Here is a 22,070-nt window from a genome sequence, read left to right as displayed (position 1 = left end):
AGGGGGGACGGGAACCGCGGGCATACACCGGGCCCTGTCACCCCCCCCCCCCCGCCCCGCAGCCCGTGTCAATTCCCGCCCGGGGCGGAGAACGACGCATCGGCGGCCCCGGGAGGACACCGCCGGCCCGGGGGGAACAGCGGCAGGTCCCCGAAACGCTTGAGGCGGGGAAGACACCCCATTTTTACCTCACGATTTTGTTGGCGGCAACCGGGAGCCCTCTCCGGAGGGGGAGCCGGGGAGGGGGTTGTCATCCGGAGGGCCGGCGGGGGGGGACGGTGGCTCGGGTTTGGGGGAGACTTGTGAGGGGTTGGTTGCCCCCCAAATTATGGAGGCGAGGGGGTGAGTAGGGGGCTGCTCACCCCCGGGGTTGGGAGAGCGGGAGAGGGAAATGGCCGCAGGCGAAGCCGGGGGGATCAGACCTCCGTCTTCAGCGTGGGATTTACTTGAGGGTGCAGGCATCTCCTCTTCGTCGTCGGTCACGATTGTTTCTCCGCAGGCAGCGGCTGCTTTTCTGGGAAATCTTTTTCAGCGCCCAAATTTCAGTCGTACGGAGCCTCGTGAGACGGGGGGATGCTCTTCTGGGCAGCTGAAGCAAGGAAGCGCAGGTAAATGTCACTCCAGCGTTCAAGCTCATCTTCTCTCAGACACACCGAAATTCTTCTGGTGGCCGTTTCCACGTTCAGTGAGGAGGAACGCGGGCCTACCGTGAGGGAAAGATGGATTGAAAAATAAAATAAAAGCAGCAGCCAGGGGCGGGGAGGGATGTAGGGCTTTGTGCGCTGACCTGTGGGACAGCCCAGGTGGAAAAATGGTGCTGGGAAAAAAAAAAAGGATCGGAGAGGTGCAGGGAGGTGTCTGAGGGAGCAGCAGGCGGCTGGGGAGGGCACGAGGTGGGACAAGAGATCGGCCCCAAGAGCTTTTTATTGAAACTTGCGGCTGCCTGGACTTGTGCTGGACCAAAAAAGCTCATATATGGTCAGAGAGCGGGAAATGCAGAAGGAGCCTCTGCGACAGAGCAAGGGGTTTTGATGCGAATTGGGCTTCAGAGCGAGTGAGTAATCGGGAATGGGTGCACGTTAACCGTGAGCCCGTATTTCCCTCCCAGGGCCAAAATCTGTGATCCACAGCAGCGACCTTGTGTCTAACAAGTCGGAGGCTCGCAAGGGGATTGAGGGGTCATGGAGGAAGACCGTGAAGGATGCCGGTCGTTACCTGATCAGAGGCGCGTATTAAACAGAGTCACGTGGTGAGTCTTGTGTTACGTCTGCCACCACTATAGGAGACATACGCGCCTAATGCCCATCCAAAAAGAACCCCTTCCCCAAACCCGCCCTGCCTCTGTGTTTTAAATTCATGCTTTTTCACTCCTCACTGAGACTTTTTAAGCGAGGAGGTTTCTTTTTTTCCTCCTGTCCACTCCCACGCCTCCCCGTCTGGACCTTTTCCCAGGACGCTGAGCATATAGTTACATTGGACAAACATGTATCCTTTTTTTTGTAACGACTGGTTTTACGTATGGACATATCTCTGATTGAAAAATAACAATTTTAGTCTGGGGAATGCCAGGTGAGATGTAAACATCCAAACAGCTGCCGGGCCTTCGCAGCACCCGTGGCCCCTATGGAGACAAACGCTGCCGTTTCTGCGGGAAGTTTGCATCATCTTGCACCACAAGAAAACACGTACTGTCATTGCTACTCAGGTATTTTACAAATATTTCCGAAGAAACCAGCAGGCAAGATGAGCCTGAGTTCAAGAGTTCGGAGCAGGAAGGAGTTGATTGAATTTAGAGAATATTCTTGGACACAAATTTATCAGGGGAGTGGAACTGCAGGAGTCAGGATGTTTTTAGTCAAAAAGCACGTCGGTGGGGAATAGAGAGGCCCCTTTTAACAAGCGCACATATAGCAAGAGACAGGATTATAGTTTACGGCAGATATCTGAACGGTTTAGGACCCGGTTAAACAAAGTCCTCGCAAACGGATGCCGCTCCACGAGTAGGTCTGTAGACCAGGCGGATCTTTTTCCCAACTCATCCACAAGGGAACGAGAGTGAGGGCAGGCAGAAAAATCACAGCCAAGAGCGTTAAGAGTGAAACGGCCAACGTTAACCCCGGCAAATGTTTCTTTCGGGCGGACACACGCCGGTTTCTGAGGGAAGGGGCCCGCAGGAGGCGCCGCCATGTTGGGTGTCTCTGGCGCAGGCCCTGCCCACTGAACGCCGGCTCAGCGTGGGGGCAGTTTTGTTCGCGGGGCTCTCGGGACAACCCGGGTTTTGTACCGAGGCCGCCTTTCAGGCCGGTTAAGAACCGAGCTGGAGGCTTTTAATCAGGCCCCGGTAATGCTCCCTTCACCGGGCACCGGACACAAGCCGGGAGGGGGGACCGGCGCACCGTAGGAACGGTGAGCGGCGGTTGGGGGGGGGGGGGGGGGGACGGCGGTGGCGGGACACAGTCCGGCGCTTCCGGCCGCGGCCGGAAGTGCTTGCCGGCGCGGGGGATGCTTTTCGCGCTGCACCGCGCTGCGCTGCAAGATGGCGGCGCCCGCTGGTCGCTGCTTGTGGAGAGGTGAAGGAGCTTCGCCGTCTCTCTCACCGCCTGGAAAGCGCGGGCGTTGGCTACCGGCTTTTTTCTATCTCCAGCCGGTGGTTTTTTCTCCTTTGGTCGCGGGGCAGGGGGTGACCCTGAGGGGCGGTGGGGCCTGCCATGGCGGGCGACCCCCGGGGAAGTGAGGGAGGTGGGGGCGGCTGTCTGAGGCGATGTTTGCTTTTTCTCTCGCAGCACTGGCCCCGCGTCGCGGGTGGGTTTTCCCCGGGCTCGACCAGCGCCTCGCCGCCGCCCCTGCCTTGGTGAGCGTCGCGCCGCCCGCCCGGCCCTATGCTGCGGCAGCGAAGTGAGTGCGTCTCCTTCCATCCGAAGCAGCTCTCTTGGCCGTCGGGTGTCCTGGTGGGGGTCTGTGTGTGGTGTTTTCGGCGTCTGCAGTGTTGCTCTAATAGCCGACCAGGCGTTGGTGGCATCCCACAAGATGCTAGCTCCTAGAGAAACAGCCTGGGGAGAGAAGATCTAAGCTGGACTTGCAGGGAGTGTTTTATGTTACTCTTGTAATAACGAATGTGACAGTTATGGGGAAAGATTTACTTCATTATTTTGATGTGTGCTTTTGGAAGGTGTGGCTGGATTATAGATTAAGGAGTACTGTCAGCATCGAAGCTGATAAGCTTATGGAATCAGTTTCAAACAGTTCCTCATCTTGCTTCATGCTGTTTTTTATTGTTGAATTTGTTCTCTCTTTAAATCTAACATTACAGTGTAAGTGGGAGAACTAAAAATGAACTCTGTGTACTGAGGGAAGCGTGCTGTATACCAAGTGTTCTGAAGTGTTGCAGAGTCTTTGACCGTAGTTAATAGAAGAATGGAGTAGCTAGCTGTTACTTTAATATTTTGTCCTTGATTTGTGAGCCTTTGAAAATAGGTAGGAGAATAGGGTTTGGGACTAGTGTTTAACTGCATCCAAAATGATAGAGGAAAGGGAGGAGAAACCTTTTAGAAAGGTGGGACTGCTACGATCCACTATAAGAAGAAGAAAAACTCTGCAGATGTGGCTCCTTCTGATGATCAGGAAGGTGCGTGGGATTTGCTGGATTTAGAAGCAGCTCAGGCACAGTGCCAGCTACCAGCCTGTGTGAAGGCAAGACCTGTAAAAGTTGGTGTGTTATTTTAAACTGGTTTTGTGTTGATATAGTAGGAGGTCATTAACTTGGTTCCACGCTACATGAATGTGGCTATGTTGTCTGAGAAGCTTAATTGCCCACAGAGCTTTTGGTTTCTGAATGTTTTGATTTCCGTCTTGGCCACCTGAGACAAGTAACTGGGATGAATTTAGGGATGCTGTTCATCTTTGTGTGGAACCTTCCTTGTTAACTAATTGTTACTTAATAAGTGACACGTGACAGTATCTACTTTTTTCTCTTAGAACATGTGCCAAACTCTTCAGTTGATGATCTAACAATATTTTTTTGTTTGTCTTAGAACTGCAAAAAAAGGTTCACGTAAGACCAAGCAGGAAGAAACAAAAAAGAAAAAAGTAACTAGGAGGTGGCCGCTTATGAGCAAGCCCGTGGATGATGTATACTTGACATGGTATTACGAGCGGCCATCCTATGATGTGGAAGAGGCTGTGGGTATGCTAAAGAAATTTCAGGAACTGGACTTCACTAACCCCAAACAGTATGTCTATATTAACGTATTCCTAGATATGGCACTACAGAAGAAGGTAGGTTGGAAATGTATACAAGTTTTGGTACTTTTTTCTTTTTAACATGGGAAGGCTGTGTTGAAAGCGTAGAGCAGATGCTTCTGTCGGCCTTCTCGGCAGCCTCTTGCAGCTTCTCTGATTGTTAGAATAATGTGTGCTTTTGCAGGTGGCTTTGTGCCTTTATATATGTATAATTAATAAACATCCCGCATACTCCTGAGGTGAAGATAGCACCATTGAGGATTTTGAAAACAGGCTATTATGTGACTAAAATTCCTGTCTGGACAGAACTAATCAAAGTTTTACATCTGTTCAGGCTTTCCACTTAAAGATGTGTTACCAAAATCATGTGTGTGCTTTGTTCTGGGATGATTGTTACAGGGAGAGGTATAAAGACAAGCTTTTCCCTGTCTCTGTCCTTCACCTTGTTTTGATTTTATATTTTTTTAATAACGTTCCTTGAAAGTATGCTATTGCTTGTTTGCCGATGATCTTTTTGATATACAGGTGTCTAGCCCGGTTTAGTCTTTCCCTAAAACTCTTCCTGCTTCCCCCATAAGTTGAAAACAGTTACGCCACTTGAGAATTGCTTTCTTCACGTGCGTAACTAAATATCCCTTTGGTACACCAGGGGTCCCTTAGAGCCAGAAAATGAGTTCACACTTAAAGAAGCGCAGAGCTCTTGCTCCTGCTCTCGGAGGCTGTGTGGTATTCTCAAGGCTTGGTAAGAGACACATTCCTTGCTGATGGTTTGCATTGGCCATTGCATCAGAAACATCTTTTAGATAAGCTGCAACTACGGCACCTCAGTGTTTGTTATTGATTGTACCTGAGCCTGGTAGCAATCCTGCACTGGAGTTGCTGATCCCGGCCCCTTTCTCTTGGGCAAACTGCAGCATAAGTAATTCATGTCTCAAGTTTATATCTGAGTAGATACTGGACATAAAAAAAGCAGTCACAACTTCTGCATCGTGCTTGTTTGTTATGACCTCTGTGCGAGGAAGTTGTGGATAAGATTGCTATTTAGGGGACCAACTCCACACGATTGTGTAACTTGCCTTACCTCATGATTTTTTGTTGTTGTTGTTCTAATATTTTTCTTTCTTTACTTATTAGAAAAAAGTGGATCCATTTGCCAGCACTGTTCTTCTTCCGTATCGCTTTACAGATGAAATGAATAAGGTCTTGGTTTTCACAGAGGTGGGTAAGCCTGAATTATTTGCTTTTATACGTTTTGCCTATGTAGCATGCTCTTACAACACAACTAGTTCCTATGCAAGTACTATACCTTTTATTGAGAAGACTCTGCGAGTGCTTTACAGAACTGTTAAGTCTGTCTAGGATTCGTCTTCAGCAGCATCTTAATGTATTAACAAGCATCTTACAGGATTTCCTTCATCTTGATAGGTTTACATATATGTAGATTATTCTAGCAATGCACTTAGGCAGTAAACATTTGCATAAATATGACTAAGGAAGGGATGATTAAAGATCATATATAGCGTGAAATCTTTGTCACCTTTTTGTAATTCAGGCAGATGGTTTAGTGTAGCAGCCGTGTCCAACCCTGCTGTCTTAAGCCTCAGTAGGCAGTGCAGATTGGAACTGGGTGTTATTCACAGTGACTTGTGCTGTAACAGGATACCCTTGGGAGAGGAGGGGAAACTAACTTCTCCTCAAAAACCTTAAACAACTTAACAGCCCTCTGTCCCAAACCCTTTATCTGCTCTCCTAGGAGTTCACTAATGTGAACTAATGTGTGTAGAGCAGTTCTAGCATCTGTATGAGACTAGTTTCAGCCTCTGCTGCTGTTCTTTGCCAGTTAATCATTCTAGCAGAATAGACCTACATAAATCTGTATGCAGTTATCTTGGAGAACGGTCACAGACTTAGTTGACTACCCTTTGGGCTTAATTTTTGTGGAATTCTCTACCTGAGCTACAAGGTAAGAATCCTCCTATGAAAGGGAGGGCTGACCAAAGACCCGAGCATGCCAGGTTCTTTGGTGCTGTATCTCACAACCTTCTCTCTTCGCTCAAATTCACATGGGATAAGAGGTACTGTGCCTTGTGAAGGTGTATACGTGGAAAAAGGTTGAGCGACTGAAACACTTGCTAGTGCTTTTGGATGGAAGTGTGGAGCTATTCAGTTTATTCTTGTGAGGAAAAGTTGATTCTGGTTTTGTTGTGAATATCTGCTTGTATTGAAAGCTTGAGCCAAAGTTTTTACAAAACTGATGCCTTTTACGTTTCCATATTTCAGACTATTAAAAGCAAAACCTTGCAGAGGACAGATGAGGTTTACTTCTAAATGCTCTTTGAAGCCAAAGTTTAATAGCGCTTTCAGAAGTTGAATAGCCCTATTTTACCGTGGTTTTTAGTAGCATGTTCTGTGCTTTTCGTTAAGCTTAGAGTACGATGTTGGCTCCATCCAGTGGATGATTCGTTATAGTTTCCAGGGCATGGAGGTGGGAGAGAAAGGGCTTTTGATAGAGCTTCTCGGCAATGGGATGGGCTTTTCTCCTTTTCCAGTAGAAGTCAACTAAAGACTTGAGTGTTCCTTCTTATTGGGACCTGGAGTGGAGTTGCTGCTCCTATATCACCAGCGTTAGATATTTTGGTCTTTGATTGCCTTAAACCATTCTTTCCTTTTTAACCTGTAAATAGCCTGGTTTTATACCCAGTTGTCCAAGATAAATCACCTATCCAGTGCTGTTGATATAGACTAATTGGTAGTACAAATGTTACTGAACTTTTTTTTTCTCTCTCAACAGAATGAGCAAGAAGCTGAAATAGCTCGAGAGAATGGAGCTGCTGTTGTGGGAGGAGTTGAATTAATCAAATGGGTATTTTGTTTTTTTGTTTTTTTTGTTTTTTTTAAGGTTTACATAAGTATCCTAACTTTAAACAGTGACTGAGGGGAGTGTGGAGTGAGAAACCTCATGTCCAGTAAACTCCAGCTTGAAGTTAGCAGCCATTGTGAAGCGTAAGAGATGGGTTTTTGTGCTCGGACGTGCTTCTAGGTCAACTTGTGTACTGAGGTAATTTATTGTATTCCTAAATATATTTAATTGTTTTTATTGCAGATTTTGGAAGATGAAATCCAAGTGGACTTCTATGTAGCTGTTCCTGCAATAATGCCTAAGCTAATACCGTTAAGGAGCAAACTAAAACGAAAATACCCAAGCACAAAAAAAAGTAAGAAGCAATTCTTTCTTACAAATCCCAGGTACTGAACAAGATTTAATTCTAGAGGCGACACTGTAACTTTTTTGATGAAGATGTATGATTACATTGAGTATTAGATTGTATGTGACTGAACCACTTGTTTTGTCTTAGATAAGAGTAGTTTTAGGAATCTAGGACTGTGCTTTTCTCCTACAACAGGCAAATGTGGGATTAGAATCAAGATAAGTTTGCCTACTAGTTGCCCCTATGCTTGTTTGTCCTGATGATGGTAATAGTATTGTGAAGTTACCCAGGAAAACAGAAACAACTTGAAAAAAAACATATTCACTGAGACAGTTGTCAAACTCTTGGCAGTTGTTTGGATCCCAGCTTCGTGATTGCTACTGCTCCTTCTGCCTCTTCGTTACTACTCAACAACAGATTTACTTATGCTTTTCCTTAGTACAGCCTACTCCCTCATCTGTGTGGTCTCTTCTTTTTTTTAATGCTGAAGACATTTCCTCTTCAGGTCAGGTTTTCACAGCAACTGACATTGGACTTTTGTCCTCTCTTGCAAACTTACTTTATTTTAGCTCTGTGTTAGGAGTCTATTTCAAATACGACCCAAAAAAAAAAACCAAACTGTTTTTCAAACATAGAGCTTGTGCCAGCTGTGTGAAGCACTGAGTCTTGAACCATCTCTCTTACTTCCCTGCCTCAGCTGTCTTAATGTTTTACAAGCTGCAGGCAGTGTTTTTAGGCTCCTAAACATTTAAGACAAACCTATTAACTTGTCCAAAATTTTGCAATGGAGAACACTCCAGATAGCTTTCATTTGTTCCAAAAAGTATATTGTGCCATTATGAGCTTACTTGGTTTGTAGCTTATCCAGGGCCAATTTCTCTTGGAGCCATCAAAAGATCTGTGGGAGAAGTAATGCTTGTATTTGAAGCAATTGAGTGATGGTGTAAATCTGTCAAATGAGCTCTTGCAGCTGAGATAAGAAACAGCTTGACTTGTGGGAATGGCTGGATTGGGCCAGGGTGTTCCAGGTAGTGTGTTAACTTTGCTATTACATAGTTGGAGACTTCATTTGCAAGGAAGACTTGGGGCTTGTTCTAAACCGAACTCAGTAGCTTTTGGTCTTTCAGGCTGCTTTAATTGTGTTAGGTAATAAAGCTGTGTTTTATATATGCATAAGCAGGTTCTTTATTTGAAGTGAAGCCTTTGTTAAGTTTCCTACTGTATTGGCTATTCATGTCTGCTGATTAATAAGGAAGGAGGGAAGACAGAAATGATTTATATAGTATGTGAGAGGGCACCGCTGTCTTGTCCATGAAACTGCATTTTTGATTGGAGTCTAACTGCCTTAATTGAAAGCTTGAATTCTCTCTTTACTAATATCACACTTAGCCATGCTAATAAGATTACTCAGACAACTTTTCTGCCTTTTTTTTTTTTTTTTTTTAAAAACTAGATTCCTTGGGCCATGATATTCCTAAAATGCTGCAACTCTTCAGAGAAGGTCTTGAGTACATGGTAGAAGGCGAGCGTCTAATCAAGACAAGAATAGCAAGAGTAAGTTGTATATAGAGTTCGTAAGTTTTTTCTATTGGGTAGAACTGAAGTTAGTGTTAAAAGAGGGAGGGAGAATGTTTTTAATCTGTTTGTTCCCAAGATTTTTTAACCGTGTTCTTTGACCTGTGAAGTAAATGGAACTCTTACTTTTTGTTGTGTGACGTCTTCAGCTGATGTGAGCACTGTATGTTGTTAATGTGTGGTCATAGAAGATGGCTCCGCTAAAACTGAGAGCAAGGCATACCTGATGCTAAGACGTTAAGGATGCCAAGAATGGGATCTGTATTCGCCATTATATTGGAAAGGAATCGTAATAATGAACAAAATAGGATGAGAAAAGTTACTCTTCCTAGTGATCTCATTGTGAGTTGACATCTTAACATAGGCTTCCCTTTCCTCCTGCCTTCCCCAGCACTCTTCTGTGAGTAAAATAAAGCTTATTTGTTTTTTTAAGTAAATAAACCATGGGTTGTGAGTACATGGTTAGTACGCACAGGTGGATCAAAAAATGTGACCTTTAACCTAATAATTAAAGACTCATTTAATTTTGATAACTTCAGTCCTAGACTGGATCAAAAAGCAAGAACTGTGCATTACACCTGATATATAAAATTAATTTGTGCTTTGCTGTCACATAAGAAATTGTGTTATATAAGAGTATCTTGTCTCTCTTTATTTCTTTTTTTTTAGGCCTTAATATGTTTTCCTTATTTTTTTTTTTTATTATTTATTTTCCCTGCTCATTTTGTTTTGTCTGTTTGTAAACCTGCCTGATTTTTTGTCTTCCTTTAACTGATACTGGTACAGAAAGGAAGTGTATGAGATAGCTAACCCCTGCAGCTTTGTCTGGTGGTTAGAAATAAGCAAGTTTGTTTAATTCTGGCTAGCTGCTCTGAGTTGTGCATGTGAATTTCAATGGCTTGCTCATCTATATGATACTCAAAACTGAGGTTCTTGGGACTCTTCTGCTAAAGTGTGTGTTATCGTGCACTTTGATACAGGCAGGAAGTATCTTTGGCTGTTTGTAAGTTTAATGGACTGTGTGAAATGCCTCGAATCCATAGATCAGTTTTGGCTTCAAGTATTGTGACTGTATTCTTTAATTTTTGCTTTGGACTGCTTAAACCTTAATCATTTTATACTGTAGATCAGCCTAAAAAACACCTGCAAATTAAACTTACTGTAAAGTTTCTTCTTGTGTAGTCAAGAAGAAAAAATCAGGTTTTTAATAAAGGCGAATGAAGAACTCTTGATGTCCTGACAGTATTCAGTGCAATTGTAGTTGGTTCTGTTTAGTGTATTAGTCGTGCAGCTGTGGCTACAGTTTCTGCAGTTAAAACCATGTCCTATTACTGATGTAAGGTGTTGGTGTTACAGATTACTTTCAGTTCTGTGTCTAGGCAGCTCAGCCCTGCAGTTTCACGGCACTTCCAAAGATTTGGTGCAGCCAGAGATGTCACTCTGTACAAGTAAACAGTAGGTTCTCACAAATAAACTCTTAATCTTGGATCAGAAGCAGTATGATGAGGGTTTCCTTACAGAGTTCATACGTGCTAAATTAACATCAGCTACGTGGCAGAGGTGACTCTAACACTGCACACACAGCGTGTCATGCTCTGTCACACTGTTGTGCATTGAGTTGTGTGCGGAGGGGTGACTCAGTGGTTGTGGCTTGTGTAAAATGTCTCCACCCTCTCTAGCTACTATCCTTTACCTGACCTAGTTTTCCTACTGTTTGCGCAGCGGCGCTGGAAGGAAATCCAAGTGTAGGCAAGGCTCTGGGAGGCTGCGAGAGCCTTGAGTGGTTATGCATATCTGCTCACCACTAAATCAAGAGTTTTTTAAATTTAAATTTTGTCAGTGAGAAAATAATAATTTATGAATTACACAGAAGCATGAAGATCAATTGCTGTATTCCAAACAGTAGCGTAGATGTTTCGGGGAGTCTGCCAAGCTGGTGTTTCTCAAAGAGATGTTTTCCCTTTAGTGCTGCTGTCTCATGTTGCCTGTTAGTTCAGTTATGGCCAGTGGCTTGATGTGATGCTGCACTCCCACGTAAGTCAGCAGCCTCAGTGTCGTATTCTTAGTAGTAATTGAGATGCCTTTGAAAAGCCCAGAAGTTGGCAGCAGTTAAGTTTAATTAGCAGATCTGAAGTTGTAAAACTGAGAATGTAAAATGTTCTTTCAAGACGTGGAGCTTAAAGCAGAAGGGAAACCAATGAGGACACTCGGGATATCTCCTTCAGAATTGAGCTGTCTGCAGAGGGCAGCTTAAAGTCATTTTTTTGAGGGTTTTGACATAAGTCTTGAGTCCAAACAGGGCGCTGTTGATCATTACAGAATTCTATTTTTCCCAAGTTGGAGTTGTCTTCAGAAAAATCAGGGTCCGCATGTGACGCCAGGAAGGAATTTCTAGTGTATCTTCCTATCTGTGCAGAGAGCTGCCTGCAAAATGGTTCTCCTGTGGAAAAGAGTAAGATGGTTTCAGGAGGTGAGACTTTAAGGTTTGTTCGGAAGGATGTGTTTTCTAGGAAGGGACATGTTTACAGGAGCACTGTTTTATTCAGAGGGTTAGAAGTATGGAGAGTTGTGTACTGAACCAGAGATATCTCAAACTGGGTACGTAGAATGTACAGATGTGTGGAAATGAGAGTTAAGGCAGGAAACAGAAATGCCCATTTGCACTAAAAGTAGCAACTAGGTTCCTTGTCTGTTAATGTGATTGAAGGCCCGAAATGTAAGTGTCCTTTGAAAAAGAAAAAAAAGAGAAGACTAATGGATTCCTAGCTTTGAACTCCCTAAAGGAGAGGGGGGAGAAAATCCTACAGTTGAGGAAGATGTGTTAATTCTTGCCACTTTGAATACTTGAGAGTTGAAATATGTTTATTGGGGGATGAAGGGAATAATGCAAAAAGCATAGGTTGTAACAGTTGTTGGTTGTTACCAGTTTGAGCTGTTCTCTTATTTGAGATACCATGTGGAAAGGCTTGCCTGTCTGCAGTGCTATGTCTAAATGATTCCAACTATTGACAAGTCCAGGATGAGAGAGATTTTCAGCCTTAAATTACATACCTTGGAGTTGCATGTGTTGCGTAAGTCCTGATGGTATGTGCTGGACTGTACCTGCATAACGTCTTCCTAGTAGTCTGGTACTGGCAAAAGGCTTGAGTTTTGTTCCAAACGGGACCAAGGATGTGGAAGAAGTTGGAGCAAGTTAAACTAGGAATAGGAAATAACCCTTTACAAAAGCCTCAGTAAGGGTATTTCTATGCCTGCATTCTTTTTTTTTTTTTTTTTTTTTCCCTGCAGACTGCATGGGGCTACTACCTCAGAAATGCATCTCCTTTGAGTGCCAGGATGAGAAAATGCTGTCTGCATGGTCGATGTTGTTATAGGCTCCTGCGCAGAACTCTGTTTCTTCCCTTATTCTGACCTTCTCAGGAAGGTTCATAACTGAGCAGAAACCTGTGAAAGCGAGGCAATGCAAAATACATCAGTGCTCTTCTCTTACTGATCCTGTCAATCCTCCAGGTGTCTTTGCAAGTGGTACAGAAATGTTGTTCTGCCATGTTTGTCAACACTTACCTGTTGGTTCAGAGGCTTTCTTTTTGTTCCTGAAAGCAGAGATGCAAGTTTCTGGCCTCACTGTGTAACAAAAGATGCTTGATGTCCCAGAATAATGGCCAAGTGGAGTTGTTGCATTATGCTGCTGCAAAGCGAAATAAAACTTGTTAGGAGTAGCTCTAAACCTGATTTTTAAAATAGGTGTAGTTAGCATTTTGTGTAGAGAGATTTGAAGGCAAGTTCTTGGAGTTTAGTGGAGTCAAGTATTCTGTGTTGAAATTAAGAGAAAATCTGGTTATATTATAGTGATGCAGAGGTTGCATATTGTTACGGGATGCTGGTCAAATTACCCTTGGTAATTTCTTCGCAGTTTACTGTGCTCCAGAAATGTCTCTCTGTTACAAAAAGGTAAAATAGGTGTAAAAGGTAAATGTCTTAATAGACAGCATGAGGAGACAGAAGGTCCCTGCTTGGAAAACAGAGGTATGAACTCATGTCTGTTTTCTTGAACTCATTTCTTGTTTTGCATTTAACTGAAATACAAAAAAAATTTTTTTTTTTTTTGGTGGATAGTTGAAATTCTAGATCTTACTGTTGAGAGAGCCAAACCTGAAATTCTGGGTCTCTGTGGGTTTTCTGTTCTTCTTAGTTTGTCTCTCAACAGCTGTAAGAGGGGACTTGGAGTAGATTTCTGCCTACTCCCCCCCCCCCCAGCCGATACCACAACTATAAGCCCAGTTAAGGTGCTCTGAGAACTGATGTAGCTTTCTGGTTGAATGGTGGTGTGGTTTAACCCCAGCTGGCAACTAAGCACCACGCAGCTGCTCTCTGGTGGGATGGGGGTGAAAATCAGAAGAGTGAAAGTGAGAAAACTTGTGGGTTGAGATAAAGACAGTTTTCTTACTGGCTAGTTGCTAGCTTTATTTTCCTGCCCACTGATTCTTAAGGTATTGAGTTAAATAGCTGGCAATAATCTTGTTTTGCAGAGTGTTAATCATTTTGTGTTAATCATTTCTCATCTTGCACCAAGTGTTCCTGCCCTGCAATGACTGCCATTCCCTACATGTGTCTTATATTTGAACTGCCTGTTAGTTAAATCTGCAGTAGAGTTTCAGTGCTCTGAATGATCTCTTGGTAGAATTCTCTAAATAGAGTTTAGAAAAGCAGTTCTGTGGCTAAAGCTAGTGTTTTAATTGCAGGGCATCTTTTTGTTTTTCAATTGCATATTTAGCCAGCAAATAGCTGAGTGGCTCTTCTGTGCATTCAGTTGCAGTCTTCCAAAGATCCCCCAGAAGATTAGAAGCCTTGAGACTTCATCAATCAAGTTTTAAACATGATCTGTTTTGGTGAAAGTTGTGCAATGCTGAATATTAATAGGCAATTTCCCACTAGGCAGCAGAGTTAGTGGGGGAGGCCCTTTTAAAGACAAATATAACATGTTTCTTATTTAAAAAAAAAAAAAAAAAGGAACCAGTAACTTCCCTGAAGCTTTTTACAGCACGTTGTGCTGCTCTAGAGAGAATTGTCCTAAACTTTAAATGGTAAGATAGGTAGTGATTAATTTCTGTGTTCTGATTGTAGTATATACTGTCATTTTCTAAGGCACCTTGTGATTAGGTTGTATTTATACAAAGTGGACTAGAAATTGATTTATAGGTGCTCCCTCTGCAGGCATGATTATTCTTCAGGAAGGCTCAGGATTTAAAGATATTTAGCTGTTGTTGCAGTCAGTCTGAACAGAGTAGCTTGCACAGTCTTGAATATCTGGTCCAGAGTACTTTGGTCAGTTTGGAGAAGGTTTGAATTAAACTAAATATCTAAGTGCTGATACACAGTGACGGTGTATACACAAGGGTTTACTGTGGAATACTTGCTTGGATCCTGGAATATTTATTTGCATGTGTAAGTTATTTTGAAATACTTGGAACCCTCTGACCATTACCTTTTTTCATTATGGAGCTGTCGGCATCTCAAGTAAATTATGGTATGTGATCTCTTGGGATGTGTCGTGTTGTCTGATTTGAATGAAAGTCACTCTGTCCTATTTTCTTGTCTTAACAACTATGGAATATTAACTAACACCTTCAGATTTTGAGATGAGTCTTGTCTCAAAACGTTTTGTATTTCTAAATCTATATAAGAAGTTGTAACTTGTTTAGAGCAACTTGCAAATTCTGTCTCTTCTGAATGTTTCTAGACTTTGTTACATATGATGAATGCCAAATAGCTCCCTGAAATTGTACAACTGTACAGGTCTTAGCTTAAGACCTGAACTTAGTGTAAGGTTTGGAAGCAAACACTACTTGAACCTTCATTTGAAGTAAAGTTTCTAATTAGTTGCTACCAATGAATTTTTTATTTAAATGGTTCTGAGTATTCCTCTATTTTGTATTCGGTAGAGCATGGTGTGTCTGTCAGTGAAATGAAATGCTCAGCATTAACAAACAAATTTTTTTTATGTCCGTTAATTTATGAATGATTAAGCACATTGCAATCAGCATAACAATGATAAAGACAAATGTGTTTTGGCCTGTGTAACAGAGGAACTGCATTTAGATTGTAATCTGCCAGAAGAGCATAAACAGAGATTAATGGACCAGACCTGGGAGGAGAGTAGTCAAGTATAACTGTATCTCTATTTCAAATTAATGCATACATTTACAGATAAGGGAGATATTAATAAAATCTGCTCATGCTACATTGGGAGGTGGTGGAGAGGAAGAGGAGACCCCAATGCTGCCTGTACGCTCCGCTGAAACACAGTTAATTGTGTGAGAATAAATGCTTTTTTTTTTTTTTAATTCCATACCTGAAAGCTCTAGAAAAAGAACTTGATTTTTCATTCAGATGAAGAAATGTGGATGATATGGGTGAGACCAGACAGTAAATTAATTAAAGCATAGCAGGGCATTATAGCAGCCAAACATTTAAGTCTGAGAAATGCATGTTAAGCTCTCCAGGAGCTGAGAGTCAGATCAGTCCTGGCTTTGACCTGGGGCTGTGCAGGTTGGCCTGTCTCTTGATCATGAGTTGCACGTTCTTGAAGAGAGTCCAGATAAGATGAATAGCAGTCATGGTTTAAGGTGATTGGTCTAAGAGAGAAGATGGAGGCATTAATTTTTTGGCAAGTGTTGGTTCCCTTCCAAGTATCTGTGATTGGTCCAGTGAGGATCACATCTGTGTTGGAAGTAAGGTGTGCTTAAGTGCTCCATTAGATGAGGACATCGGGCAGGACGAGGAGCCATCAGTCCACAGTTTTTGTTGGAAGGTCAAAAACGCCATGGACGGGAACCGGGGTCCGTAAAAACGGTAGATACAGAACTGGTATATGTTTAGAGCTCAGTGGTTCCATGTAGCTTATGTAAACAGTAGAAATTCCATTTAATATGTTAAAATGGAAAGAAAAGGGGACGAAGCTTTATAATTTTTTTTAAATTATTTGTTGGTTCTGTTAAATTTCTTAATGCCTTCAATTTTAGATGCTTGTGTCTTTTTAGTTGATCTGTTTTGCAGTCTTTGATAGCTACTTCTTGAGGCTTTTTTCTGCAAATATTTTATTTTAATGTGATTTTTTTGCAAAAACACTTGTACATACATTGTTTTTAAGACTTTACCTCTCTAAGGCTACTTGTTGGTATGGAGCCATGGAAATTTAATGTCATGAGTAGAAATACAGAGAATGATGATGAGCGTATAACCATGTATAAAATAGTTTTTTCTCCCAGTCATTTGGATATGGCTGTTAATGGGATTTGTAACTCCTTAACAGGGAATGCAGAGAAACAAAATCTATCCAAATGTAGAATAAATATGGACGCGGTGCTTTCAGATTTATTAATCTAGACTTTAAGTATCCCCATGGCTAACTTTGCATTATCCTTTTTCAGCTGGATATGCCTACGGAGCAGATAGTTGCCAATCTAAAAACAGTTATCCATGATATCTGCACGTTCAAGCCATTGACTTACGGTAAGTAGCTGTTCTTCTCATGTGGTAGTTGATGTTACACCAAACAAAATTAAGAAATGAGTCTTGTTTACCGGGTTGTCATTAAATGACCTTGCTGCTTTGTCTGCCTTGGGACAGGAGGAAGCTGTTAGGCAACTCAGTAAATCAAGACCTAAGAAATTACAGCCTCTAAGGGCATGAATAGCATCTGCTCTTATTGATGTGAACTCCAATTGCACCTTGTAAGTGTCTGTGTGAGGAAAGGAGTGAGATATTGTACAAAACTTAAGTTTGCAGGCTTGCTGCTTAAGTGGATTAAAGCCATACGAGGAAATCCTTATGGGACATGGAGGTCTTCAGTGTCTGTGTGCATTGGTTTTACTCCACTGATGTGACCCTGTTGTGGCTCAATGTATAGAATCTGAACCTGGAATCCACCTGCAGTTGCCTAAGTTAAAGCTTGTGCTTCAGTTAACATCTAGTCTGGTTAGCTACCCTGTTTGAAGGTATACCACCTTTTTTTTTTTTTTTTTTTCCTCTATTACCAAGATATTTTTATAATTTCGGCTGCTCCAAGGGAAAAGCTGTTAATCTTTTTTTTTTTTAATTCCTTAGCAAAAGAATCAGGTTACAAAGGAGTAAAGGTGTGAATTCTCCGTGTTGTTCCTGTGGGTTCTGCTCACTGTTCTGAGCAAAGAATGTGAACAACTGATATGCTATCTGTTCTTAGTCATAATGAAGTAAACTTTAAACAAATGTCATCTGCTTAGCTGGAGTGGAAATGGTGATTTATGAACATAATTTTATGGAAGAATAGCCTTGTTTGAGCTAAGAAAATGGTGTTTTAATATTGGCTTAATGTCTGCAAAAAGAATCATCTTGCTTCTCTTCCAGTGATGCTGTTAATAGGAACTACTGTACAGAGGAGAGACCACAAAAAGCCAAGTACACATGCCTTTAGAAGCATTTCAGCCCACATAAAACGTATAAGGGGTTGGCTGACTTGAGATATAAGTAAATAGAAGCAGGAAGTAGTGGTATTTTTGTCCTTAATGAGTTCATATGTGAACTACACCAATCTAGTTAAGTAAGGGTAAGCTCTTCTGGTCTTAGTAGCATTTCTACTGATATTGCAGTATCAAGCTTGGTTCTTGTAGTGGGTCTCTTACTGGCTTCATTAAAAGTATTTGCCGTTTATAGGAAGTAGACTTGGTAATTAACACATCTTTGCAACAGTGGAGTCTAGATATGCTAGCTATCAATCCCTTAGACCAACTAGTTATAGATATCTGTTCATTAGTTCCTTTCAGACTTGGCATATGTAATAGCATGTCCTCATGCAGCTATTTAGTTATCACTAAAATGTCATTCCTCCGCGAGTCACTTGATCTAATGCAAGACTAAAAATACCACCAAGCAAATGTTCTCAGACTATAATGTAGATCTACTTAATCTTCCATAAAGCAATCTGACTGTTTTTGTAGTTCTTCTTGTCAAAAGGTTCCTTTAGCATTCTGTGGTAGGATCCTGAATTAGAAATGGTGTCTTTTGTGCTCTTAGTTATGTATGAATATTTGGGTGATCAAAACTCCACCACTGCCCCCCAGTATCTTGCCAATCAGGACCCCTTCCCAAAGTGAGTTCACTTGTATTTCATTTTTTTTGGAGGAGTGTGTGTGTGAAGTTTTACTTGTATGTTCAAAGGCCCAAGGGCACCAGTGATGTCAACTGCTAGTGAGGTACTGAAGGAATAAGGTAGCCATCAAATTAGTATCTTTTATGGCACCAGAGTGTGAATTGCATTTTGAACCCAATCTGCCCTGGTGGATGTTAACACTGTGTACTGAAGGGATGTGTCTACATGTATAGTTCTGATCCTGGTCATGTGCTTGATGCAGTATGGATTAGTACTATGACAAATCAGCCTGGAGACATGAAGAGTGGTAGAGTGACCAAATTGGTGGTGTTCTTTGTTTTCTAGGTCCTTTTGTGCAGAAGTTGGTTATTAGATCTTCAACCAGTGAAGGTTTGCTTTTGAACCTTGATGGACTCCTGCCTCAGGTGGAAAAAGAAGAAGAAGAAAAAAATGCAGAAGATGATGAAGAAAAACATGTCCAAGAACCTGTTAGTACCTGATGTCTTTCCTTGTAGATGTGATGATCAACCTTGGAAAGCAAATAGTGTAATTCAAATCATACTTTATGAAAAGAAAAAATAAATCAAACTTATGAATTTCACTTGTAAATTCTTTGTGACAAGAAACGTCACAAACAGGAGTCTGTTGTCAAAATTGAAGATGTTTTAGATTCCTTTTGTTGGTAGCTGAAAGCTCCCTAGTTTGTGGGGTTGTTTTTTTCTCTGCACATAATAGTTCTTACTCTAATAAAAGCATTTCTGTAACTTCTGACGTATTGCCATCCAATTTCCACAACTGTAGCCAAAAGGCAAGCACATGTTATATCCATAATGCTGGGCTCTTTACTCTGTTGAAATTGCTGAATGTTCAATGCTTTTGTTGTCTTGACTCAAGTCTTCCCCACAGAGCAACTAATGCAGTTACTGTGGAAAGCTGCTGTATAACTCGCCAATGAAGGACACTGGTTTTTATTTACCATTCTATTTTTCTGTCAAGTTAGATGTGGTGTCCCTTTTGAGTTGGGAGTAACATCTGCTTGATGCTTGTGATATCTCACTTGGTTTTCATTTAATCTGCATACGTAGATACTGGAGGGGTATACAGAGGACTACTGCTCTGCTTCTTTGAGCCTGTGAATGCAGGTTAGTCTTCTGTGACAAATTGTAATAGGTGAGGTTTTTCTGTGGAAAAATTGGATGTATTCTGTGGGAGGAGCGAGCATGCACCTTGTCTTTCAAATACTGCTATTTAATCTATGCATAACTGATACGATGCCCCTTAGAGAATCCAGTCAGTTAGTGGTTTGTTTGCACTGTCCTGGAAGGAATTATCCTTAAAATGTTTTGGGATGAAACCTGAGTGAAGCTATGAAGTTATAAGTGTCAGTTTCTTGTCTTTTTTTTTCTATCATAAAGTTTTTTCTTGATGAGCTTTAGAATAATGACTCGGAATAAGTGGATGGGTTTGGGAGGGTGGGGGTGGCTTCACAACAAGCAGCAGCAGATCTTTTCCATACAGGTGACTCTCAGAGGAAGACTCCTGTGCTACACTTCCTAATAAGATTTTTTTTTTTTTTTTTTTTTTTTTTTTTTTGTGCCTAAAACTGCTGACTGATGCCTTATGTGGATTTCATCTGTTATTTTCTGTAGATGAAGAGCGTGTATGTAATGGGAGCAGTGAGTAGCTAGGAGCTGTAGGGCTGTGGTCCTGTGCTAGGTTAGTCATCTTAGAGGTGCCTAGGCTCTGGAGACCTGGCTAGAAGACACTGATTTTCTAGTGGCTGGATGGAGGCCCCCAATTCCTTCTGCCAGTGTATGGGGGCAAAAACAAAAGGCAGCAGGGGTCACCTTTGGTTATTTACCTGCTTAACTTTGTTCCTCTGACTCTTAGTAGCTATGCATACCACTCAGATTTGGCAGAAAAATCTTGAAAATAAAGACTCTTTAATTGAAATGTAGGTCTGTCTTAGCAATAGCAGAGTTTGACCGAAGTGGTAGATTCCCAATAAATGAGTTGAACTCTTGCTGGGGTTTGAGCTCTTAAACAGATTAGAAGGCTCAACTTGGCAGTGGTTCCAGTTTTTGCACAGTTAGCTTTTTGTTCTTTGGGGCTGGTTGGTGTGGGTCAAACAGATTAAAACAAAAACACTAACCCTTTTTTGCAATAGCCAGTGTTGAGTGTGCTTGTAATGTAATCTTATCGTTCTGCCTGATTTAATTCACTCTTATTTTGCTTATCCTGGTTTATTCCAGCATAGTTCTTAAATATAAACTGGAGACCAGCATAAATATCCGTGCATCTTTTAACTGGCTCTTTAAAAATACATGGTTTTTGCTTTGCTGCAGAATTTCTTTGCCGGTTTTTTCCACGTTGTTTCCAGCAGGTGGCATTCTTGTTCCCTTCTGTAGAGGTGTTGGGAAAAGAGTTTCTCGGTGGGGTTTTTTTGGACTTCGTTGCTAAACATGTTAGTAAAACTGCACCCTAAAATGTCACATGGTTCCAAAAGAGATTGGCTACTTATGAAAGGGATGAGCTTATCCAAATGTGGATGGGTGGTTTGTGTTTGCAGCTTTAAATCATTCCTATTTTTGGAGGTGGGGCTCTTCCCCCCCCCCCCCCCCCCCCCCCCCGAGAGGTTACCTATATCTGTCTGCATAGAAATTCTTGTACTTGCCATCTGAAGCATTTGGCTGCTGTCAGTCAGGGTGCTTGACAGATTACTGTTAGGCCATGCTGCTGTATTTTTGATTATATGGGGTGCTTTGCTCTGAGTTTGATCAGAAAATTCTCTTAGGGGTAAAGGAAGGCTTCACGCTGACTTCAGTAGACTTAGTAGGTAGTGTGTGGAAAAAGCAATGCCAGTGCACTTGAATAGCCACCTAAACACATATTTTTTTACTGTGGGGTCTGCTTATATGCCTGGTAGAAAGAAGAAAATTAAAACTCTTGCTTTTCAAAGGGAAGAGTTGATGTGACTGGCAAAAATATTGTCAAATGCATTCAGTGATGTTAACTGCCCTAAACATCCCATTTGATCCAAGTCGTCTTACATCAGGAATTGGTGATGAGGAGGCTGATAATGGTAGTCATTTGTAAGTATCTTTAGAACGGATCATGTGTTGGGGGTTTTCGGGGGTTGGTTCTTTTGTTTGGTTTTTTTTCCCCCCTCTCCTTCTCTTTTCTCTGTTCTGCAGAAGTTAAAGTTGTAGAGTAAAGCTTTTTTAGTTCCCTAATACTGATGTCTATTAATTTCTGGTCTGGAGCACCAGGCAAGTTTCAGAAGATAGGTGAGAGTAGGCAATCAAGAGGAAACAGGGGGTTTTTTTTAAGTGTTTCAAATTTATGGGTTTTTTACCCTCCACCTTGTGCCTTAAGTAATCGATTGTACTGATTACTGATGGTTGTGTGCTGGCAATCTAGCCTATGCCAACATAGAATGGGGTAGCAGCTTAATCAGGCTGTAGCAAAAGGCTTGATTACTTGTGACAAGATTTACCTAGATGTTTTTTCCTAATGAAAAAAAATTAATGATGTTGCATAAGCTCATCTGCAGTATGTCTAGCTTCATTAGCTCAAGTACACCATCCTCTGCAAGTACATCACTTACGCTGTAACCTCTTTCTGCTTGGAAGCTTGGAGTTTGTGCTAAGGATGCATACTTGCATGAACAGAAAAGAGAAAGCCATGGGGGTGTGCTTTGTTTAGAGGACCTGGCTCTTAACTTACATGCATCTCAAATGGATCAGGAGCAGTTGATTAACACTCTGAATTTTAGCAAAAGGTAGGGTATTGTTTTACAGGAACGTTGTTTCACCCTGCAAATAACCTTTTGTGCCTGTGTGTCAGCAAAGAGTGTTTTTATTACTAACGAATTACTTATACAAGGAATAGTATGAGATACTATAATAGTTATGTGCTGT

At 41.9% G+C, this 22,070-nt stretch overlaps 1 protein-coding gene across 6 annotated transcripts; it reads left to right on the top strand.

Moving 5' to 3' along the window:
* MRPL1 (mitochondrial ribosomal protein L1) lies at positions 1 to 18,914 on the top strand. 6 transcript variants are annotated; one of them, XM_030028715.2, is made up of 11 exons: positions 1 to 146; positions 500 to 608; positions 1,131 to 1,225; positions 2,784 to 2,895; positions 4,032 to 4,275; positions 5,374 to 5,457; positions 7,031 to 7,102; positions 7,343 to 7,454; positions 8,902 to 9,002; positions 16,454 to 16,535; positions 18,496 to 18,914. In XM_030028715.2, exons 2-11 carry the CDS (start codon positions 574 to 576, stop codon positions 18,648 to 18,650), a joined length of 1,092 nt encoding a protein of 363 aa, XP_029884575.1. In that variant the 5' UTR covers positions 1 to 146; positions 500 to 573; the 3' UTR covers positions 18,651 to 18,914. The 6 variants fall into 6 exon arrangements, with proteins under 6 accessions (XP_029884575.1, XP_029884556.1, XP_040978628.1 ...); XM_041122701.1 differs by lacking the exon at positions 1 to 146 and adding an exon at positions 1,555 to 1,705 and having other exon boundaries at positions 1,109 to 1,249; XM_030028696.2 differs by lacking the exon at positions 1 to 146 and having other exon boundaries at positions 266 to 608; positions 1,109 to 1,225.
* Positions 18,915 to 22,070: the final 3,156 nt, after the last annotated feature.

The sequence above is a fragment of the Aquila chrysaetos genome, chromosome 1, assembly GCF_900496995.4.
Source record: "Aquila chrysaetos chrysaetos chromosome 1, bAquChr1.4, whole genome shotgun sequence".
Taxonomy (NCBI): Eukaryota; Metazoa; Chordata; class Aves; order Accipitriformes; family Accipitridae; genus Aquila; species Aquila chrysaetos.
This window is presented reverse-complemented; position numbering and strand designations above follow the sequence as displayed.